Raw genomic sequence first — 24,003 nt, forward strand, 5'->3', positions numbered from 1 at the left:
TGACACAGAGAATGAAAACTACAGCAGGATTATTTTTAGTTCTGTAAAAGTGCAGCTAAAGCAGCATTGCTGGACTCTGCCTGGCCAGAATTCGCTGTTTCAAGATGTCCCTGGTAGGTGAGGAGTGTGTGTGTGTGTGTGTGTGTGTGTGTGTGTGGTAAACAGTATTTTAAAGAGAATTTATCTGCTGTTCCTTGACGCTTGTGTTACAGTTTTGGATTGGGCCATCTATGCAAATAAGTCTGAAGTCCAAGATTAGTTTCCAGTAAATGTTCATCCTGAAACCACACAGTTAAGGAACAGGAAGAAAAGATCAGAGCCAAGCTGCACTTGCAGAGCTGGGTGTGTGCAAGCAGCTCCCAAGGAGCAGCAATGCTGCAGTTTGAGACCACGGTGGGTTTGGCAGGGCTGGGAAGAGGTTCAAGAGCAGGAAGAGCTGCAGCTCCTGCCGGAGCTCTGGGCTGTGTCACACTGGTGGGGACCAGAGGGACAAGCTTCCTGCCTGTTTGTGTTCAGTAGTTCTGTGCTCTGCACACAGCATGACACACCTGAACATTTCTAACACTCAGGACATCCTGTGTGCTGTACATGCTCAAAGGTGTTTGTGTTAAACCATGAAATGCACACAAGAACTTTTCCTGGCAGTTCCCTGCCCTCTCACGGACACCTGCCTGCTCTCCCTGTTGGTTCACTGTCAGTGACCCGGTGCCCACAGTACCTCACAGCAATCTCTGTGATTTGAAAGAAAGGAAGGTGCTTGTGTTCCTGACCCAAGAAATGCAACCCCCACTTTCTTGTTACCAGCATCTTTTGGCAGTGCTTTCCATATGGCACACTCCTGGGTTGTGTCCTTTGGGGCTGCTGCCTCTTTCCTGAGTGAGCAGTGAGGGAGCAGTGCTGTGAACCTTGTGTGCTTCCTGCAAGTCCAAATGCCTCCCTTGCATGTCTGTACAGCTCAGCACTCAAAACCTTAGTGCTTTCTCTCGTAAAAGGAGTTGGTGGTGGAGTCACATCTGCTTGGAACTGATCCACAGACTAGCACTTAAATCCAGGAGGTTCTGCATCGAAGTGGCCACAGAGACAGGATTCATAAGCAAAACTCCATAGCGAGCAATTGTGGAAATTGGACCACTCTTGATTAGAATTGCAAATATTCCACTTCTACGTTGTTTTTTACTGTTACCCAAATCCATCCTGTATCATTCAAATTCTGCCATAACTGTCTGTGTTCTGTTGTCTCTACAAGCTGATACCAGTTCAAGCCTGCATAAATTCGGAGCTGAGCAGCCTCCCTTTGTATTGTCCTCAGCCTCTGCTGATTAGATCTTGTTTCACTGAAATGACTTGGTATTGTGCTTTGATAAGGTATTTATCAGCACAGTCAGGACCGGTTTGTTTACCTGATACTATCTAAGTGCTCTAATTCCAGCCAGGAGTCTAAAGTTCACAGGAGGGGAGATGATTTCAGGAAAATGGAGAATCAGGCTGGTGGTGATGAGTGCAGGGCATTCACGGTCGGCCACTCATTCAGCCACCAGGAAAAAAGCCTAAAAAAAATATAGGGAAGCACTAACCAGTTTGTTTCTCTGGCACCTCAGGATGAGATGACCTCAAGTTTGGGCCTTACCACAAAGAAGGCCCTCACGATCCTGAGAGACCAGTTGTCAGCACTGCTGGAGGGGCATCAGAAGGAACGGAAGAAAGTGACTTCATGGAAGGTGAGGGCACCAAGGTTGGGCACTCAGCCTCCCCTTCTCAAAGCAAAGCTGAGGATTAAACAGAAGTTGGCTGTTTTCCATCCCAGAGTGCTGCTACAGAGTGTCTGGGTGTAGAACTGCTAAAGTCCTTGGGAACAAAGCAAGAAATCTACCTAAGTGCGTGTTTCTGTCAGCACTTTTCTCCTGGATGCCGGAGCTTTAGCTTCGCCTGTAAAGGATTTAAGGATTTCAAGAGCCTCTAAGGGCAGTGTCCATCTCAGGTGGAGATAAAGAGCTGTGAAGCCCAACAGTCGCCCTTGTCCACTGTATTTGTCTGGTGTGTGTGTTGAATACAAAGTGCTGGTGTTTATGCACAGTACTTAAATGTTAAAAGTGTTCTTGGGTCGGTCAGTGACAGGGGCACAGCCTGGCACAGAAGTTTTTTCATTCTTCCAGGCAAGAGTAAAGCAGGAGTGTTCACCCAGACACACCAGCTGAGCATCCCTAGGTGCTGTAGGATTCACACAACTAATCAGGGTGTTCTGTGTCATGTTCAGGGATTTGGCAAAGTCGTGTTCACCCTGGAGCATCAGCTGCTGCTTTTTCAGATGTCTGGCTGTGTGTTCCATGAATGCTGACTGTCTGCTGCTCTCCTTTTGTAGGAGGTGTGGAGGAGCAGTTTTCTGTACCATGGTAACCGCTGCTCCTGTTTCCACTGGCCTGGTGCATCTCTGATGCTGCTGGCTGTGCTGCTGCTGCTGTGCTGCTATGGGAGCCAGCCACAGGGGAGGTGAGCAAAGCATCCTGTGCTGCTTAACTGAACCAAGGTGGTAGTTTTATATCATCTTGATACTGTGTGTGGTTGACATAACAGTGTTGCCCCTCATTCTCTCCATTCTCTCCAGAAATCTAGACATCAACATACTCACACTGGTAATTCTGTCCCTATCAGGCTCTTTCTTCAAACTTCAGCCAACTTAATTCTACTTCTAATAGACCCAGGGAATGTCCTGTGGAGAGACTGAAATTTTTTTTCTACGGCATTCCTAGATCTTTAAAAATCCTAAGGCACTATCATAGTTAGGAAGGATTTTGAAACTGGAGAAGTTATTGGCTCATGGCAGAAGTTACTGTGCTGTCACATGCACTGTAGTGTGCCTTGACCATATTTGTAAAGGATTTTTAATTGAGATGAGTCCTTTCAGACCTCTCTGGTGTCATTTTTCTAAATAAGAAGTGTGACCATAGCTCCCCTGCATTTCATTTTTAGCCATAAGTCTGTGAGATGTAGGAATAAACAACCAGGCAGATGTGTGTTAATCTCTGTGGGTGTCTGGCAGTGGACCCTGCTCATTTACTCAAACCTCATCTGTTTTCTGCTTTCTTCTGTTTTGCTGTGTGAAGCCAAGGTGCTGAGATAGTTAATGCATTGGCACTCTTCCTCCTGCTCCTCTTGGATCTCCTCATGATCGGGCGTCAGGAGAGGCTGAAGTGCAGAGAGGTGGAGAGGAGACTTCAGACAATCGTTGATAAGATAAACGGTGAGGCCTTGTTCACTTGTCTCAATTGCACCTGTATTTTCCTCCCACTGAATTTTTCTCCAAACCTGATCACACACATTACTAATTAAGCTTGCTAACCTTCCCCTGTGTTGCACAGAAACAGGCTGTGAGAATTGTGTTCCACTCATGCCTGTCCTGTAAAGTAGTTATTTTGAGCTGTCATGTGGCCGTGTGCTTCCAAGCTCTGTGTTACCAGGTGGGTGTCTGTTATGTCTGTGCTTTGGAGTAATTTGAATCCTCAGATTCTCACAAAAATATCTGCCTTGCAGCAGATGATGAGGGAAGAATACGTGGGGTTGTACCACAACATAGAGCAGAAGGAAATAAATTGCCGTGCGTGAGCATCGTCTCAACGGGGGCTTTGGCACCTGAGGGGGCAGTTCATTTCAGTTGTGGCAGTTTTAAGGACAGCCTTTAGCTTTTCCATTGTATAACTATGTGTTTAAGGCTATAAGATGACTGCTTACTTGTTAATACTGGGTGGAGAAAGAGGGGAAAAGCCATCAAGGAGAAAGAGAGGGATGATAAAAGATCATGGGAGTGGGCTGAGCTTAGCACTGGGGGAAAGTGCTTAGCACTGAGCTATAGCCATTATAGGATGTAAATGACTGTAAGACTGGTCCCTCCAGAATTGTTACCACTTAATTCTTTCACGCTTTGTGTTTTCAGATACACTTGGCAAAGAGGTGAAATGGCCAGACTCCATGTACCCTGACCTTCACATGCCTTATGCCCCATCCTGGTCCCTTCACTGGGCCTACAGGGATGGGCATCTTGTCAACTTGCCCGTGAGCCTCTTGGTGGAAGGAGATGTTGTTGCTTTGAGGCCAGGCCAGGAGTCATTTGCTTCTCTGAGAGGGATTAAGGTAACTTGATTGTCTTATTTCCCTGGCCTGTAACAATACATTTCCCGGGATTTTCTTGCTAATGCTCTAATTCCCAGTGTACAGATTATTGGAGTGTTTGATTTCTTCTGACCTTGAAAAAGCTTGAAATTCCAGTTCAGTCAAGGACAGTGCTTTGTTAGCCAGACTGCATCTTCTCCACGAACTCCCAAACCCAACGGACAGGAGACACTAATGTGATACAAAAGCACCATATTTCCATCTCTCCCAGGTCAAGGGGAAATTGTAATGTGCTGCTAAATATAAGTGGAGTGAATCTATCCAGTAGGATAATATGACATACAAACCCCATACTTTATCCTGCTTTTTATGTGGAGAATTTAAAGTTTGTCTGCTTTGACCTTCTCCTTACTACTGATTTATTATAAAAGAAGGTAATATAAAGTTCCTGGCGTAGTAGTAAATTAACAAATTGGTTACAATATCTATAGAAAGATTTTGCTGCTTGAAGATTGGAAAAAGTTTAAAGCTTGAAATTTACCCTTTTTGTTTTTTATTGTAACTTTCACTCCAAATGCCAATTTTCATGAAATAACCAGATGTGCTTGAACACAAGCCTTTGGGCTCTCTGACCTTTTCTCCTAGGATGATGAGCACATAGTTCTGGAGCCAGGAGATCTGTTTCCACCTTTCTCACCCCCACCCTCCCCAAGGGGAGAAGTGAAGAAGGGACCTCAGAACCCTCAACTGTATCGTCTCTTCCGTGTCTTGAAGACCCCAATAATTGATAACGTCAGGTGGGTTTTGACAGTTGTCCCTCATAGGGGGCTGAGCACAGCGTTCTGATCAGGAGGTTTATGTCCAAGGGAAGTGCAGGCTTAGGGTCTTGGTTGCTGAAATCTCAAGCTGGTTTCCATTTCTTAGGTGGTGTCTGGAAATGGCTTTGTCACGGCCTGTGACAGCCCTGGATAACGAGAGATTCACTGTGCAGTCAGTGATGCTGAAGTACGCTGTCCCCATTGTGCTGGTAGGTCTCATTTCAAGCCCTTGTCCTTGAAAATAACCATGTTTTGTCAATAAAGGTGAAGAATTTGCAGCCATCAACAGGAAGCTGTGGCCAGGCCCTAACTCATGCAGCTGACTCTGTGTGTACCTTGGGCAGTTCAGAGAAGCAAAGATGCTGAGCCTTGTAACCATGAGAGAGGAGACAGGAACTGCAGCAGCAGATCAGATATATCTTCCAAACTTTCCCAGGGCTGAGCATGTTACAAGGCACTGAAAACTTCTTCCTTGCAAGTACTAGTAGTTAGCTGACAGTGTCATCTCTGAATTGCAGGCTGGATTCCTGATCACCAACGCTGTGCGCTTCATTTTCAAAGCTCCTGGAATTGCTTCTTGGCAGTACACTCTTCTTCAGCTACAGGTAAAGGAGAGCTTTGAGCTCCACTACACCTCCCCAGAGCACCACTGAGACTGATTCCCTCTCTCAGCCACTTGCTTCATCATGTGGCAGCATCCTGTGCATGCTGGATCCAGGAACATTCAGTGGAGCAGGACAACAGCTCTTCCCTGGCCATTCCTCCTAGACTTCCCTTTACATTTTTTGCTATCTCATTTGCCATATATGTATAGATATATGTGTGTATATATATATGTATTACATATGGTATCCTTTACCTTTAAATTAGAGTTTATGCCAATTTCAGCAGGAAAAGCAAGATTTATTCATGGCCTCCTTCATTACATCTCTGTAAAGTGTACTTTTCCCTGTGTGGCACTTCTTCTGGTCTCCTTCCTTCCTGCCCTGGCTTTTTTTACCTGTCCTCTCACTGTGGTGAAAAAGATGTCATGTGAGAGGTCTGACTTCTAGTTGTCTCTGGCTTTGTTGGTGATTACAGGTTGGGTTTTTTCAGGTGAATGGTGTCTTACCCATCCTTCCGTTGCTCTTTCCCGTCCTGTGGATTCTTGCTACAGCCTTTGGAGAAGCCAGAGTCTTGGCCCAGATGAGCAAGGCCTCATCCAACTCACTGGTAGGTATCTGTCCACACCAAACTGTTGCAGAGACAAGGGCAAGAGGTGAAAAGGCTCTGTAAAGTGAGCACAATGAATTCAGAAGATGTGTCCACATGATTGTAAAACCTTGTTGGATCTCATTGTACCAGCTGTGCCCTCTCCCTGGAGTACAATATTACTTCTTCTTGAACAGATGCTTTTATTTTTTCAACCTCTCTACAGATATCCCAAGGGGATAGGAAACTCTGGAGATTCCATAAAACTCTTCAAGGCTTGTGCTTTCTATGAGATAAATAGAATTTGTCAGAGGGGTCAACGTGGAGCTAAATAAGTGGTGGCTGTAACTTGGGAATTTTTAGCCACTGGGAAGGAATGGGATACATGAGATCCTCTGCAGTCCCCTGTTTTGATGTGTGGGCTGAACAGCCCTTTCCTGAGACTCTGGGGTTTTACTTGCAGGCATGGCATTTGCAGTAGGTCAGGGAGTGAGAGAAGTTTCTGGTGTTTGTGCTGATTTGGGGAGTGGAGTTTGCTGGTCTGATGGAATGCAATGCCTGTTGGGCATCTCTTGTTCTGTCCTCGTGGCAATGTTGGTGAGGTGCACTGAGCTATGTTTGTCTTCTGTGCTGATTTCTGTTACTTGGGCAGAATTTCTCTCTCCTTCTTGTCCTCCCTTGGCCTCTGTGGCCCTGGGTGTGTGTTTTCTGTTCTTTACCCTCTAGTTGTACATGACGAAGCTTCCTGTGTCTTGGGAGGGAGGACACATCCCTCAGTGCCATTTCCACCTTTACCTTTTCTTCTCAGTGTTTTCTCCACTTTACCTTTCCTACCCACTCTCAGCATCACCCGGTTTCTATCTTTGGAACCTTCCTTTTTCCCTTCACACCTTGTTATTTGGGAAAAGCCAGAGCTCCTTGGCTTCCTTACTTCATCTCAACATACCCATTTGCCCTGTCACTCATATTTGCACCTTCCTTGTGTTCTTTCCTGTCTTCTCCTTTTTCTTGTCCAGGCAACTCTCTCTGTCCAGCCAGCTCTTTCTGTGACATCTCAAACATGATCCTCCATCCTTGCTGCTGCAGAACAGCTGTTGGGATGTGCCTTGGTCATTCACCCCCTGACTAAGGCAGTCTTGGCCTCTCTATTTCCCTCCTTCCTTCTCTCTTCTCTGTTCAAAATGTAGCAGGTAAGAATCTTTCCCTCTCCAAACACCTGGCCTGTGTGGCTTTCTTCTCCCCTTCCTATCATGTTTAAGCTGTTTGATTCCCAATTTTTCCAGGCCATAGGTGACCCTTGACTGTTTGCAGGACACAAACCAGTGCCCCCCCAAACAAGCCCCTGCCTCAAGTTGCATTACTGCAGTTGGACTACAGCAACATTTCTTTTAGAAAGGAATTTGCTGCTGGTTTGAAAACATTTGTACTGCCTTTGATATGTTGTTTAAGTCATTATTTACCTTCACTGCTAAAAAGGACGTTCTATTTTAGGGGGAATTTTTGCAGTATCTGATTTTCAGCCCTTGGAACATTTACATCTTTTGTCTCCTAGATTTACGAGCGTGTCAATCAAAATTGTGGTCCACTGTAACTGCTCACATTCCCTTTTACCATCTCTGGTTAAGTAAACAGTTTAAGCACCTTGAGGCACTGTAAGCATATTTTCCAAACCTTTAATCTTTCTCTTGGCTTTCCTCTTAGCTTTCTCCAGTGTTTCAGGATCACTGTAGAATTATGAATCTCAAAACCCACAAAATATTCCAGTTACACTTGTGCTTGTGCTAAATTTCAGAATAATTTGGACTTTCTATTCTATATTCCCTTGTTTGTGCAACAAAGGATCATATTAGATTCTTTAGCCATTGCTTTAAAGGGCCAGGCTTTGTTCAGCTGCAGTTCCTGCTTTCTAAGAGTCCTCATCCTGTAAGTCCAACCTTCATTTTTGCACCTAAATATGCAGCCTTAGTTTTGTGCCTGTTGGGATACATGTTTTTGCTTATTACCCAAGCAGTCCATATTGTTCTGTAACAGTGATCTGTTCTCCTTATGTTGCACCCTGACCCAAACTTTATTATATAATTCACAGTCTCTGTCAGTATTTTTTTTTTTTTAGTTTTCTTTCAGGCCATTAACAAAATACCCACATTTGTCCCTGCTTGAGCTAGTAACACATACTAATGCAAATAATTTTTCTGTTCCATTTAGGGATAGTCTATTTCTAATATATCTAATAAGGGCCCTATTTCCTTGGTATTTTTGTTAGAAAACCAGTAAAGTATTTATCATCAAGTCAAAGTACCAAGTGGTTTATGTCAAAAGCATTACTTTTATCAGTCAAATTTATAATTTTGTCAAAAAAAGATATCACAATAGTCTGATGAGATTTGCTGCTCATATGCTTGTGGTGTTTGGCACTGATTGTATTATTCCACTTCTTTTCTTTTAATTAAGTCTCATATTAGCTGCTCTGTTATTCTGTCTGAAATCAAAGTCTGTCTGGGGTCCTGTGGTAACTTGGATGGTTCTCCTTCCCTTTTTGGGCATTGGCACCACTTCCATTGAACTGGGACTTAATCCATAGTTCAAGCCTTGTGCAAAATCAGCAGTAACAGTCATTGTCCAGACCTGCTAATTTAAACATATTTACTTTCAGTAGCTAGTGTTGGAATGGAAAATATTTCATAGTTATCATATGGTATGATTATATCACTGAATACGGAATAGCAATATTTATTTAACACGTCTGCCTCGCCTGCAATATCGTTTGCAATTTCACTGCCTTTAGCAAGCAGTGGACTGGTTTTAGTTTACTAATGGGATACTTTTCCCTAGTTTTTATGTTAATTTTTATTTCTATTTTCACTTCCACTCACAACTGGATTCTTATTTTTACTATGGGCTTGTTGCTTTTTAAAATTGTGACAAAATGTTCTTAAACAGTTCCTAATTATTCTTCATAGTTCTCAGTTTAAGTTATTTCTGACTAATTTCTCTTAGTTTTTTTCAGCTTTGTTGAATTGATCCTTTTTAAAGTGTCAGATATATGCATTATTATTCGGGCTGCTGTTTTATTTACATACAAAAGTAATTGCCATATCCACTTTTGATTATGAGTAAACCTAAACTTTTTCAAAATTACATCTTCTGTGGAATTCCTTTGTGCTGGATGCACAAATCCTGAGTTAGTGAATGTCTCACTGTAATTCCAAGAGCCCCTTGGTAGTGCCCTGCTATAATTTCTCTTCACTTTCTATCCACATCCCATTCATGTCACCTCATTCCTCTGTGTCCATCGTGTTCCAGGCTCCTGCTTTTCCAACCCCTTTTCCAGCTCCCTTCCTGTAACTGACCCATATAACTTAAAACCAGATCAGTCATTCCTGGCTCTTTCTGTCTAAAAATAACCATCCAGAAAAGAGCCTCCTCTGGGTCTAATTGCTATTATTTTCTCTGTAGACATTTAGGTAATGACTGTGTGTTCCTCTGTGATGTACAGCACCAAGCACTTGGCCTGTGCTTCACAAGTAGATAAAGACAGAGTCCATTAAAGATTTAATTGCTTTGATGAGTTATTGGTCTGCCTTGGTACAGCAATTCCCACAGAGCAGGACTCCTGATTTCTCCTCTCTGAAGGCACATACTGAGGGATGGATGTTCCTCATGACACATTTCTGAGCACAATTATAGTAACTGGTCTCTTCTCTTGCTGCAGCTTGCTAAGTTTTCAGAGGACACTCTCAGCAGCTACACAGAGATGGTATCTTCTCAGGTACTATTATTATGAATTGTTTTCTTCCATCTTCACTGCAGAACTTCACGGTATCCTTTCCCTTCCTCTCTGATCTCCTGCTCGTTCCTAGACCCTTTTGACTCGTGTCAGTTGTCCACTCACTCATTTGTTGCTTTAATTTGCAATGCATGCAGGTTGCATGTCTTTCCCCTGCACCTTTCCATGTAAATGCTGCTCTGCTGACCAGAGGTGACTTCAGCACTGAGTCCAGTTGTGCTTTTCTGAATATTGCAAATGGTTTGAAATCAACGCTTTCTGTCCTGAAGACAGTGCCTCTTTCAAGTCCTGTTCCAGGAATAAAATAAACTTTTTATGGTGTGTGTCAGAAAGAAGGGAAGTATTTTGCTTATACTAGAAAAACCTCCTTTTTCAAGACAAAGCTAAAAACCAGAGGGGATGGTGGTCAGCAAGACCAAACATACAGAGGGGACCATGGGATGTTCAGGCTTTTTAAAAGTCTGATCCCGTTTCATAGGCTCCTTATCAGCTTTAAGCACATTATTAGTGCTTCCAAAGCTGGGGCAATTAAACATATAGAAGACCTTTTTTCTGGTGAAGGAACTGCTGTGGCCACCCATCATCCAGATTAAACAGGTGGGTAGATGAAAGACACTTCTCTGTCTAATCTGGAATTAAGATTCCCCTTTCCATAAGGAGGCAGATGGACTCCAGCAGTGATTAAGAATCCCTAGATATTATAAGAATCAATTTGTATCTCCTTGCTCCCAGTCACTCAGAGGAATGTACATAGGTGCACTCACATGTGCTTCCTTTGAGGAATATTTTGTTGTCTTTCTGAGCCAGTTCATCATTTAGCTGAGATGTTTCTCAGGTGGTAAATGGGAGTGATTTGAGTTGACCTCATTGATAAGATTTGTTTCTTTTGTACCTATGTAACATTTTTGCTCAGAAGAAATTGGTTTAAATAAGAGCTTTTTTTTTTTTTCTTCCTGGTGATAGCTCATGATTGTTTTGCATTTGAGCTGACTGCTGTACTAACCCTTAGGATCCAAGGAACGTGATCTAAGGAGCTTTGGTGATGCAAAGCCCAAGGCCTCAAACTCTTAGAATCCAAGGGGATGAGTTACTTTAGGAAAAGATATTGGGAGGTAGCAACTGATTCACTTGAAATGAACTCACTTCAGAATTCCATTCTGGGTTTTTGGGTAGACAGAGGTAGTTTCAGTGAGTTCTCAATTCAACAATTGAACTGTCTGTTAGTGTTCTGTGGAAGGGGGAAGGAATGCTTTTCCCTTGGGAACATCAGCACTGTATCAGGTAACAGGTTCCCACAGAGACTGATGTTTATCTTGCAGTGTATCACTGTGTTGAAACTGAAAGCAGGTAATGTCATACTCCCTTTTTTCCTTCTCTCCCTTCATCTTTCATGAAATGAGTCTTTAATTGGCTGATGTCCTCTGCTTCCCTCGTCAGGAAATGATACGCTGTATCTGGAGTCACTTCCTCTGTGTTTTAAAAGGCAAATCCCCAACTCTGAGCTTCACTTCCAGCTTGCTCCACAGTCTGGGATCTGTCACTGTGAGTATTGCTGGGTTGTCAGAAAGAGGAACTCTATGTGGATGCTTCATTTTCACTGTTCATGTTGTCCTTTCCTGAGCACAGACTGTTAGCAATCAGCTCACTGTGCTGGAATTAGAAACCCTTCAGGCACCTGTCTGTGTAGAAGAGTTTATAACTGTCTTATCATGTCCAAGCAGCACATTTACAGGCTAAAACAATAGTTAGAGATATTCTGTGACATCTGTCAGGCTGTCTGTGTTTTCCAGCTCTGGTTCTAGTCCCATTACATTGTTGACTCCTGTTCAAGAACCAGCTGGTTTGGGTCCTGGTAAGGTACTAGCTGGTCAAACAGGTTGAGTAGTTGCTTCCTTCCCTTGGTCTTCATGCCTAGTTTTATAATATCCTGAGATAAAATTGGTGTTAAACTACCCATCAATCCTGTTAGAGCAAGGAATTCTTGGATTTCTTGGAGTCTTATTAGGTGCAGTTTCTTAAGACAGAAGGTTGGGGAAGAAGAGACTTGTCTGTCCTCCCATGTGTTTATTAAACTCATGATATTTACAGCTATGCCTGAACACTGAGACACATTTTCACTGAGATTTTGCTTTTTTTGGGGTGTTGTGGGATGTTCCAGGTGCTCTGCTGTGTAGACAAGCAGGGGATTCTTTCGTGGCCAAACCCCAGCCCAGAGACTGTTCTGTTCTTCAGTGGGAAGGTGGAACCACCTCATGATAGCCATGAAGATCTGACTGATGAGCTCTCTACACGGTCCTTCTGCCACCCTGAGATGGAAGATGAGGTGAATGTGCCATAATTCTTTGCCTAAAATATGAAGAAGCAGTAAGGATGAGATCCTCTTGTAGAGGAGTCCTGAAGCAGCAGGTGAATCAGCAGTGGCTGGGATTCAACTACTGAATCACCATTTGTTTTGTTGGTCTCTTGCAGCCCCATGAAAGAGATGCTTTGCTCTCTGGGCCCTTGGCAGACACAGTCCACATGGCCAATGAACAAGAGAGGAACAACTGGTCTAGTGATCCTCCAAAGCCTCCCGATGCCCTTGCCCACCGAAAGCCAAACAGCAGAAGCAAACATCCCTCTGGATCCAATGTGAGCTTTAGCAAGGACACGGAGGGTGGAGAGGAGGAACACACTCAGGTAAGACATAGTGGAGGGGCACACAAGCAGGCTTTTGTGGAGCTGTAAGACAGATTCAAACCTATGGAGTTCCCACTTTTGGGGAATTTACCTGGGAATTCCCTGCAGGATTCTGGGCTCAAACTGTGTTCTCTGTAACCAACTGGAATTTCTCTGTCTGTTGGACCAGGTTGTTGGGGACAGTGAGGTGTTGGCTTGTGAGGCTGAAGACTTTGTGTGCGACTACCACCTGGAGATGCTGAGCCTGTCCCAAGACCAGCAGAACCCCTCCTGCATCCAGTTTGATGACTCCAACTGGCACATGCACCTGAATTCCCTGAAGCCCCTGGGCCTGAACGTGCTGCTCAACCTCTGCAACGCCAGCGTGACAGAGCGGCTGTGCCGCTTCTCCGACCACCTCTGCAACATCGCCCTCCAGGAAACACACAACGCTGTGCTGCCTGTCCACGTGCCCTGGGGCCTCTGTGAGCTTGCCAGGCTAATAGGTGAGGAGAAATTGGATGAGCAGACGCAGAGAAATCAGAGCTGTCAATAGACACTTAATCCTTAGAGAGCACAAGAATATTTCCCTGGTCCTGGCTGCTGAGATGGTGGAAATACAGAGCTGACTCTGCTGTTGTTCAGTTGCCAAAAGAGTCTATTAAAGAGATTGCTTTTGGCAAGTTCTGACATTGTCAACACTATCAAAGGAATGAATGTCATCAAGGATATTGCCAGCCAGCCCTGGCTAGGCTTGGTATCCTTCTGGCCCGAGTCTGCCAATCTCATCAGGAGACAAAGAATACCTGCTAATGAACAGCTATCTGCCCTGTCTTTACTGTAAGGCCTTACAGGGAGTTTGGGGATAAATGATGTGAGGTACCTCAGCTCATTTTATAGATTGGAAAACTAAGGCACAGGGGAGATAAGAGGTTAGAGGTAACACTAGGATTAAAATCTGAAAACTTGAACTCACTTCTGTGCCTGTCTTTCAGTGTTACAGTTCCTCTCTTCAGGGAACCAGAAGCACGAACACTGTAATTACTAGTAACATCCAGTCCTCCTGAATTTTTTTAATCCTAGATCTTGAGCCATCTAGATGCACAGAGAGCACAGCTTACCTACCAGTTCCTGGAGAGATGTCAGAATGAGCACAGGCAAAGTGGGTGGCAGAGAAGCAGGAGAAGGGACCTTTCTTTTGCTTTGGTTTGAGCCTAATTTTTCTCCTCCCTGTGTTCATGTTTCAGGTTTCACACCAGGTGCTAAAGATCTCTTCAAGCAGGAGAACTATTTGGCCTTGTACCGCCTGCCAAGTGATGAGATGGTTAAGGAAACAATCCTGGGGAAGCTTTCGTCCATCACCAAGAGGAGACCCCCCCTGAGCCACATGATTAACCTGTTTGTGAAGGACACCACTACCAGTAAGGCTGCCCCTTTCTTTGGGCATCCACTTGAAATGGGGGGATCTTTTCTGAAGAGAGCCTGGAAAATGTCATGCTGGAAGAGTCTGGAGTCCCTGTGGGGTGATAGCCCTGCTCTGCCCATGGCCAGCACAGATATGCTCAACAAACCTTAGTGATCAGCTGTGGCATACTGAGGGGGGGAATTCTTTCCAGCTTTGACTCACTCCAGAATCATAAATAATTTTTAAAAATTGTCTTAGCACATAGTAGGCCTCATTTCTGGGACCAAGTGGCAGAGCAGAACAAGGTGTGGGTTTATTGGCTTTTTAACAGATCTCATGATGGTAGTGAAACTGATACTGCACAGGGTTGAATATTACTCAGGGTTTTAGTTAGTGATGCTCATCCTTCTGATAAATCATAATCTTTGTGAGTTGTCTAGTGTATTATATATTGCATGCTCCTATATTGCATACTAATAAGAAATCTCATAAATCCCGTGCAAACTCATAGTGACCATGAATACAACACCTGAAGCCACGCTGACTTCTCCACTCCTTCTACTGTTTCCTATTCCTGTAGGAATGGGCTGGGATGGAAAGGATGTGCAGCTGGGCACTGTGAGGTCTTAAAGCACCTCAGCAAGATTTAACAGCTTGCCTGTCAGAGCTCTTAGTCTCTTTGTAATTCCTTAAATTGACTGAACTTGGCTCTCTGGAGCTGACATATGTTCAATATTGAATCTGAAATATGATCACTATGCTGGCCAGAGTTTTACCAGGTTAACTGTCTTTTCTTTCCTAATTCTGCTTAAATTTATATCTTTATCTGAAGAGGAACTTATTAATTTGTTCTGACTGCTGCTAGCTTGCCTTTGTGAACAGGAATTATTTTGATGCTGAGATTCTTAGTGTAGGGAAAAAACCTTTAATGTTGCCTCATTTCAACTCCTTATCCTCACTTTTAAACGGTTTAGTTTAGAGGCTGGAGCTCAGACGAATATGTGTGTGACCTGGATTATGCTGTCTAGAGTAAATTCTAAGAGGAATTTTGCCAGCTGGGGTTAGTTAACCACTGAACACCTCTCACACAATAGTCTTGTCACTTGAAGCTTTCTAAAATATTACCATTTTAGAACCAGAAATACTGGATTGTGCAGAAAACATTGGCTGAAATCAAGTGGCTCTGCTTATGCAGAGGTCAGACCAGATGATCATAACTAACCTCTCTTGATACCTTATTTGTGAATAAATCTTTGAATCCACCCACTCCCACGACAGGCTGCAGTCAGAGGGAAATGCATAATAAATTCTACAGCTGTAGCAGAAATAGGAGACAGATTATCTGTGTGTTCCCTTGCCATTCCATTGAAATACGTGTCTCATCATCTGGCAGTGTTCATCCCAAATCCATAGTAACCACATGGAAATGAGGGGCTCACTGGCATCTTCCACCATCTCTGTCTCCCTTTGCTGTGGCCACATTCCTCCATTTCTCTTGCTCTGTCTCACTGGCTCAGCTGCAGTGGTTTGGTTCTTCCTAACGAGTCCCAGCAGCCATGAATAGCTGGTCATACTCCCTGCCTTATTCATTAGTTTTTTCCCTTTTGCCAGAGAAATCCTGGCCTTCAAGTCCACGATTTGGGCAGGGAAGAGGCTGAGCTCACTTTACTGGCAATGAACTCCTTCTAGTTCATAATGTGTGCTGTCACTGCCACTTACTCCTTAGCAGGATTGTGGTGTGGGATGCTGATGGGATTGAATGGGAAGTGGGTTGCAATTGCTGTCAGGCACGAACGTGGGTACATCAGTGTGTGTGTGGTCATCTGCAAGCTCTTGCCCTGTGTCCAGGACATAGGTTTTGCATGGATCAATAAATATCTCTTGTTGCCTCTTTCCTAGCAAGGACTATCTGACCTTAGGAGCAAGGTGGGAAGGATTAGGTGTTTATACAATAAAATTAACCAGAGCTCTGCACAAGTACTCCTTTGTGTCCCTGAGACAGGTTCCTTCTTTCACACACAGCCCCTATTCGTCTCGGAGGTTTGTTATGCTGATAAACTTGGCATGTGTTGACTATTTATAGCAGAAAGCAGAGAGCTGCTATGTTTTGGAAAATCCTCTGGTGTTCCTGAAGGTCCCTGCCTGGTTTGTGCAAGTGGATATTCTTGGCTCTTGATTTCAGCCAGTGTGAGCATTAGCAGTCAGCAACAATGCCTGCAAGAAGCCTCTGGGCTCATTTTTCTTGGCAGTCATTTTTTTTTTCATTAGCTCAGCTTTGAAGCTGTTGGGGGCAAAGTCACAGAGCAGCTGGAGGAGGGAACGTAGACAGAGAGGTCTGCGTGAGTGCAATGTTAATATGCTGATGCAAATGAGAGGGAGCAGGAGCTGTGGAGGGGGGGCAGCCCCACATCCCCTAACTGGTGTCCTGTGCCTGGGACCTGCATCAGACAAGTGATATCACACACCTTCAAGAAAAACTTTTTAACACCTCTGTCTACAAGAGGGAACAAGAGATTTAAAGTCTATATTAAAGAGTAAAGTAGGGAAAGAAAAAAAACCAGGACAAGCTGTGGCGTCCATTGATTTTTAGTTCTTCCCTAATCACAACATGAGTTACTTTTTTAGAGTCTGTTACGTTGAACTTTTGACTTATCCTGATTTAACACATTTTCATGACCTTTTGTGAAACAGCCTGCTATCTGACAGGTCACACTGTCAAATTATCTTCTGCTGCTTGAATGAAAAGTATTCAAGAATAGCTCTTACCCTTCAGTTCTACGTCTGGCCTAAAAATGAATGCACTTTCCAGCGTAGGCTGACTTTGATCCCTGTAGGCTCATCACTGCTGCTTGTACTTTCTTCAGAAGAGGCTCACAGGAATATCTCTCCTTCTGCTCTGTTGGATACAGGAGCAAGATATTATCTCACCTTTGTAGGAGCAGGATTGATACACATTGTAACAGGAGAATAGGAAGGGACCACATGGCTCACATTTTATCACAGCCTTGTTTGAACCCACAGTTAGACAAAGAGCAGCTGCAGGTGTATCATCATCCTTGAGTTATTTCTTAATGGAGACAGAAGACTTTCAGCAAAGGAAAGGGGATATCTGGGGTGCCTCAAAGCAGTTTGTGGGAACAATCACCTTTAAAAAATAAGGGAGCAGTTGGTGTGAAATCCCTTTCCTGGGAGCCTGTATGTGTGATGCTGACTCATTGTTCTCCTGCACTTCAGGCACTGAGCAGATGTTTTCCCATGGGACAGCTGACATCATCCTCGAGGCCTGCACAGACTTTTGGGATGGCACCGATATCTACCCCCTCTCTGGCTCTGACAGGTGGGCAGCTTCCTCATTTGATGTATTCAGGAGCTTCAGATAAATTACAGAGGGAATCTGGTCACTCTACTAAGATTCCTTTTATGGTGCTTGTTAAGCTGTTTAAAAGAAGCTTCAAGTAGGTTTTGAACATGAGCCGTCTCTGCTTATAATTAATTGTTATCATTACAATAATAACAAGCAATTTAAGAGATTAGATAGCAACAAGCACTCAGTTGAACTGTAAGAGCAAGCCACTTCTTACTGTATCTGTTAAAGACATTGGCCTCTTGTAAGTGGATTCTGACTGCACGGTGCAGTAGGGCCATGAGTTACAATCAGGTCATGCTGGTGGCAGAGAATTTTTTGTTGTTGTTCAAGACTAGTGTCTTGTCTTAAATTAAATGCAAAATGATCAGTTCTGCCTGAGCAAATCTACACAATGCATCACACCCTTTGAGTCTTGCTGCAATATCTGATAATGTCTGCTGCATTTCCATCTATAGGCTGAATCTCTGTCCCTGCTAGCAGAGCAAACCAGTAATGTTTAGTTTCACTGACTAGCAGCACATTGTTCTTCTAAGTCTCAGGTGTAAGGAAACTCCCACTGATCCTTTTTGGAATATTTATCATCTTAGAAGCCAATGAAAAATCCAGTGTATAGTCTAATTTTTTACCTTTGTGTTTTCAGCTTAGAGAAAGAACTTTGCCTCATTCTAGTGACTGAATCGTGACCAAACGGAAACTTCACTTACAGCTTCTGGGACCCAAACTCTGAAAGGGGATAAAGAAAAGTCTGTTGCTGCAACTATCTGTGCCATAGATACTATTGTCAGAGTTGTCAGTTCCCTCCTTGGTGTTTATCTCCCCACAGATAAATTATCTCTGATGAATTAATTCTGCTGTCATGCAGGGAACTTCCTTGGAGTCATGTGGCAGCCATATAGAGCATATCACATTAATAAGTGTACTGAAGGAGCACTGTGTTCATACTCATCAATCTGACCAGCAAACGTTCACCACTGCCCCTGATGGAATATGTGCTTTTGTTGTCCTGTAGTACCTGCAGCTTGGAGAATGCAGAAACTGTAGGGAAAGGCTTATTCAGATTCTGACCACTCCTCATGGAAGACATCTTTCAAAAATACACGTAACTGCATGTGGCATGTGGCACATTTTTGCTAATCTTGCCTGCTTTTTGTCTGTTCCACGTAGGAAGAAGGTGTTGGATTTCTACCAGCGAGCCTGCCTGTCAGGATACTGCTCTGCCTTTGCATACAAGCCAATGCATTGTGCCTTGTCCTCCCAGCTCAATGGGAAGTGCATAGAGCTGGTGCAGGTCCCAGGGCAGAGTGCTATCTTCACGTGCTGTGACCTCCCTGGGACAACCCCCATCAAACAGAGCAGCAGGAGGAATAGCTGGAGCTCAGATGGTATGTGTGTCCCCAGTCCTGTCTATAATAAGGTTTGCTACTGGGCCAGGTGCTTGATCTGATCAGCCTAGAGCTGTAAGAACACTGTTATTCAGAGTAGCAGATGGAAATTGAGAAGGAAGGGTTTCTGAAGTGCATTTCCAGAGGAAGTAGCGATGTAGCAGCTGGTAGGTGTATTTCTAGTTATGTTGTTGAAGCTTGCAGAGAAATTCTTCTCCTTGTGGGAAGTCTGTTTCTAAAGCTGGCTACTGAGAGTCAAGACTTCTGGCTATTTTGATACTTGGTTTGCTATTTATCTAATTTTGTGGAAATCACATGTGTTGGGTTTTTCAAAGGAATGAAATGTGTGGTGGTATGTGACTATTCTCCCTTGATGGATTTTAATTCTGTGCTGAAGGAACTGATTCCCAGTAGATGAACTGTACATCTTGTCCAGAACAGCAGTGGAAACTGAGAAATAAGCACATACCATTACATAAATCCAGGAGGCTCTTTTGGGAAGCAAGTCTTAATCTCTCTCTGCCTTGGTCCCCAATTCTGTAAAATGTGACTAGTGGGCTTTCCAACAGCTGGAGACAGCTGTGACTGAGTGTTTTCACAACACTTTCCAGTCCCACCTGTGGCAAGTTTTGTAACTGTGTGAAGTGTTTTATTGTTTTGTTCCTTGTGCTGCATCCAGCTCCCACCCACTGCAGGCTGATGTGGTGATGGTGAAGGAACCCTGTCAAAGAGCCTTTGCAGGGTCCCTGGGAGTGTCTGTGGTGTCATTGGAGGGGACATGATCCGGTTCCTTTGCATCAGCCCCTGATGCTCTGATGCCACTCTGCCTCAACTAGACTCACCATGTTGTTTAAGCACAGTAGGATGTGTTTAAAATGCACATGTGAACGTTATGCAGCACACCCTTTACCTTTCTGCCCAAATTCCTTGTGACTGATCCCCGCCTTCTGTTTTGTCTTTTTCCTTTCCACACTTGCTGTTTCCCGCTTGTATTCTTGGTCACATATGTGGGGATGTCCTGAAACTGCTGCTGTGACTGGGTATGCTGGGACAAATGGATGTCTCCTTCCTCCTGTGTGTGTGTTTCTGCACGTTCCTGTGCCCTTGGGTGTTACCTCGGTGGCCTCCCCACCACGTGTACTTTGTCTGATGCACATGTGGCCCCTCATGTCTCAATGTGATTGCGTGTTGTTTGCATGCCTGAAGAAGGGATTGGGGAAGTGATGGAGAAGGAAGACTGTATCCAGGCTCTGAGTGGACAGATCTTCATGGGAATGGTCTCATCTCAGTATCAGGCCCGTCTTGACATTGTCCGCCTCATTGATGGACTGGTCAATGCCTGCATCCGTTTTGTCTACTTCTCCCTGGAGGATGAGCTCAAAAGCAAGGTAAGCTGTCTCTGCTGAACCCTCTGAACTTGCATGGCCCCTGGTTGTCTGACTGGAGAGTTTAGCTCAGTGCAATCCAAGGTTAATCAGATTCAGCTCGCTAATGAGCCCAGAAGGTACCTGGGCTCCAATATGGCATTGGTCTGCAGTACTCTGGCCTGGGCAGCCACACTAAACCCCTTTGTCTGCTCACCCACAGGTGTTTGCTGAGAAGATGGGTCTGGAGACTGGCTGGAATTGCCACATATCCTTAACACCCAACGGTGACGTGCCTGGCTCAGAAATCCCTCCCTCCAGCCCCAGCCATGCTGGCTCCCTGCATGATGACCTGCACCAGGGTGAGAACTGCTCCTGAGCCACTTTGAATGCCATGTGTTTCCTGGAGGGTTCTTTTAAACCTATTCATAGGTTCCTGTGTCCACACCAGACACCTGATCCTTCAGAGCTTTGAGCACAAAACTGAAAGGGCCTGAGGTGTGCATGTGAGCAAGAGCTCTTTACATTTATGGACTTTCTACCCAGCCAGTACCACAGTTGTTGGAAACAGACATCCAGCTGTGCACCAGCTGCCATGAATTTACAACTGCTCATCAGGGCTTCTGGTTCTTTTTGGGGCCCTGGTCAAGGCACTGAGGGTCTCTTGCCTGTGCATTACTTTGTTTTCTTACTTCAGGTGGGATTTCTTTACTCTCTTCCATTAGAAGGACAGCAGAACAGATAAACTATCATGTCTTAAAAGAGCAGAGACTAGGCTCACATATCTACCTCTGAACAGATTAGTCATCTAAAAATACAGCATTTTAGATGACTGAGTGGGAGATTCAAGTGTTGCTAACCTAGAAAATCAGGCCTCACGTTTCCTGGCTTCTGCAGTGCCATGTGAATATCCCATGTGGGTGGCACAGGGGTGGCAGAGGCAGGTTGCTGCTTATTGTTTATGCTGCTTCTCTGCTCCAGTTTCTCGAGATGACGTGGAGGGGCTTCTGCTCATGGAAGAGGAAGGGCACTCGGATCTCATCAGCTTTCAGCCAACAGACAGTGATATCCCCAGCTTCCTGGAGGACTGTAACAGGGTGAGGGCCCTTTCCCTGTGCACCTTGTACTCTTGTCATGGTCAACAGTATCACCTCATTACTCCCAAAGGGAATTCTTCAAAGCACATAGACTGGTTTACACTGGGACTCCTGATTTCCCCCAGCCTCTTCCAGCTTGGTGTCTAGAGCCTGGGAAGTTTGAGATTCTCTCCCCTAGTCACTTCTGCTGAACAGCTCTTTGCTTTGGCATTTAGGAATGGGGATTACCACACACAGAGTAGCCTTGGGAGCTGCATCTCATTTCCTCTGGGTCCCCTTCCCAAGGGCTGGGCAGGGAGTGGGAACATCCCCACATTCCATGCAGACAAAGGAAACTGTCTCTCCTCCAGCTGTGAGCCATGGCTGGTGCTGCCCAGTGGTTGGTGTGGGACAAGCTCTTCCTGCCTCATAAAAACCTCATGTTTAGCAGAGGTTAGAGGAATATCAGAGATAGATCCAAGCTAAAATCAATCAATCAATCAATCAATCTATTAGATCTGGTTTTAGAAGGCAAGAACCCTTTTTCCCTTGCTGCAGTGTTGATATGGCTGCAATTGAAATAGATCTTGTTGCTGGGAGACAGCACATGTGTCTGACTAGATTCTCCACACAGGTAAAAAGCCCTTAGAAATCCTTGAGCACAGTTTTGTCACACTAACCTTACAAACCCTGAGAGCAAGCACAAACAGCTTGCATTTCAGTGTAGAACTTTTAACAAAACACCTTTGACAGTGGCTTGGGACAGCCAGTTCTATCTACAAGGACATGAATTTGTATCTGATCTAGCAGTTGCATAATTCTAGGAATCATCACTGCCATTTCAGCAGTTTGCTCTGAAATGCCTCTCCTTCACACACACACTACTGCCCTGCTTAATCTCTCCTTTCTCTTTTCCAGGCCAAACTCCCTCGGGGGATCCACCAGGTGAGACCTCACCTGCAGAACATTGACAATGTGCCTTTGCTGGTGCCTCTCTTCACAGACTGCACCCCAGAGAGTAAGTGGCACAGAGTGTGAGTCCTATGAATACCTTCCCCAGCTATTTGCTCTGGCTCATCCCAGTGTGCACACAGGTGAAGGGCAGGGGATATGTTCCACAAGTCTATACTGGTATTAATGACTCTCTGTGGCTACCTGTGGGAAGCCAGGTGTTAACTTCATTTTAGTCCCCATCTACTGAATTGGGCTAAGAACCACTCCCTTCAATTTGCATTCGTAAGAGACACAAAAGCAAACATTCAAAATGCTACTACTGCCTTTTATTAAATAAATATTATCAGTGCACCAGGAGACTTTGATCTCTGCTCACAACCCTCACTGCCTTATATAACTCGGAAATCACTTCCAAGAAGAATTTTCCCCTGGCAATTGCTGTTAACACCTTCTGCTGCTCTGCAGAGTTTTTGATTGCAGAAAACCAGAAAGGGCAAAATTTTTTTCCCTCTCTGAGGCACTATATTGTCTAAGAAAGGGGCTGAGTGCTCTGCTGGCTGACTCCTGCCCAGTCTCCAGCAAAAGTGTGAAGCATCATTATGATTTGGCATTTCAGAACCTCTGGCCACAGTTTACAGTGGCCCACTTTGTGCCCAAGTTTCCTCTCTCTTTTTGACAGAAGTGGCAGTTCCCCACTCAACCCAACCCCTCACTGGGCTGCAGATCTGTGTGCACCAGGCATTTAGATAAGTTGTTTACACAGGAATCTGTGGAGGGGAGGCTTGAGGTTTTTTTGCCTGGAGCATTCCAGAAAATCCATATATACACAGAGCACTGTGCATGGAGCTACAGAATAAAAATCAGATCAAACAGCAGCTTTGATTTAGAGGCCCTGAGGGGTGTTGATAAACATATTGATGAAGGCTAGAGGTGGTGGTGGGTGGGAGTGCAGGAACAGGGACTGGCTCTGAGCGTGGCTAAGCGTGGCACTGCTTTTGGAGTGGTTTGCTATATTCCCTCTGTTCCTTTAGACTTGGAAGAACAGTAGTGATGTGCTGCTGAGCAGAGTTTGAAATGCTGTATTTATTTTAGGTTTATTTCATTTCTGCTGTTTTCTAACAAGAGTATTTGAGGCTGAAGCTGTCTTATGCACCAGCTCTGGTCTGAAAGAAATGTGCTGGAGATGCAACTCTTTGGGTCAGAGTTCTGTGAACCACAGCTCTGTCCCTGCAGTGGCAGAGCACCTGGTCTGCAGTTAGTTACCTATCTAATTGTGTACTTTGTGGATCTCACTGTATATGACTGGCAGCTGGGACAATTTTAAAAGATCTGACTGCCTGTTATCCAGAGTGGAAGGAGTGTGTGAAACACTGCATCTTTGTGTGCATAATGACATGACACGCTGTGTTCCTCCTTCTGTCCCTTGGCAGCCATGTGTGAGATGATCAAGATCATGCAGGAGTATGGGGAGGTGACTTGCTGTCTGGGAAGCTCTGCCAACCTTCGGAACAGCTGCCTCTTCCTGCAAAGTGATATCAGGTGGGGCAGGATCTATTCCTCCTCTGGCTGCCTTTGCCTTGATCTTAGTGAGTGCCCAGCCATGGGTCACACCACACCTGTGGATTGTGCAGGGGGATCCTCACAATTGCTCTGTCCATTATTAGCTGCATTTGTCTCCATAAGGGAGGTCTGGATGGGATGACTACTTAGGTCCCTTGATGCAGAGAGAGATTTTTCTCTGTCTTTGAAAGGAAGATACTCTCTTGCATGCTGGTCTGTTATGTCCCAACTGTCATTACAGGTGCTTCCCATTGGGTGAAAGAGTGGAAATACCCCTCTGGATCAGCCAATTTGTTGACCTTGTGCCACAACCCCAAATATGTTGATTATTTCTTTA

At 44.6% G+C, this 24,003-nt stretch overlaps 1 protein-coding gene across 3 annotated transcripts in view; it reads left to right on the forward strand.

The window, feature by feature from the left end:
- Window positions 1-24,003, forward strand: part of TMEM94 (transmembrane protein 94) — a 50,310-nt gene that overhangs the window by 18,175 nt on the left and 8,132 nt on the right. For 2 of the 3 annotated variants that reach the window (XM_027654327.1, XM_027654326.1), the window contains 21 exons: window positions 1,599-1,718; window positions 2,360-2,487; window positions 3,102-3,238; window positions 3,929-4,125; window positions 4,750-4,901; window positions 5,029-5,131; window positions 5,441-5,527; window positions 6,018-6,134; window positions 9,826-9,882; window positions 11,338-11,442; window positions 12,059-12,223; window positions 12,370-12,579; window positions 12,749-13,064; window positions 13,806-13,979; window positions 17,198-17,300; window positions 18,495-18,712; window positions 19,919-20,100; window positions 20,300-20,438; window positions 21,058-21,173; window positions 22,071-22,170; window positions 23,537-23,645. In XM_027654327.1, the coding sequence (XP_027510128.1) occupies window positions 1,599-1,718; window positions 2,360-2,487; window positions 3,102-3,238; window positions 3,929-4,125; window positions 4,750-4,901; window positions 5,029-5,131; window positions 5,441-5,527; window positions 6,018-6,134; window positions 9,826-9,882; window positions 11,338-11,442; window positions 12,059-12,223; window positions 12,370-12,579; window positions 12,749-13,064; window positions 13,806-13,979; window positions 17,198-17,300; window positions 18,495-18,712; window positions 19,919-20,100; window positions 20,300-20,438; window positions 21,058-21,173; window positions 22,071-22,170; window positions 23,537-23,645 (3,035 nt within the window). The remainder of the gene's footprint in view (window positions 1-1,598; window positions 1,719-2,359; window positions 2,488-3,101; window positions 3,239-3,928; window positions 4,126-4,749; window positions 4,902-5,028; window positions 5,132-5,440; window positions 5,528-6,017; window positions 6,135-9,825; window positions 9,883-11,337; window positions 11,443-12,058; window positions 12,224-12,369; window positions 12,580-12,748; window positions 13,065-13,805; window positions 13,980-17,197; window positions 17,301-18,494; window positions 18,713-19,918; window positions 20,101-20,299; window positions 20,439-21,057; window positions 21,174-22,070; window positions 22,171-23,536; window positions 23,646-24,003) is intronic. The other variant, XM_027654325.1, reaches the window with a different exon arrangement.

Source organism: Corapipo altera, unplaced genomic scaffold, assembly GCF_003945725.1.
Source record: "Corapipo altera isolate COAL_440 unplaced genomic scaffold, ASM394572v1 343, whole genome shotgun sequence".
Lineage (NCBI taxonomy): Eukaryota > Metazoa > Chordata > Aves > Passeriformes > Pipridae > Corapipo > Corapipo altera.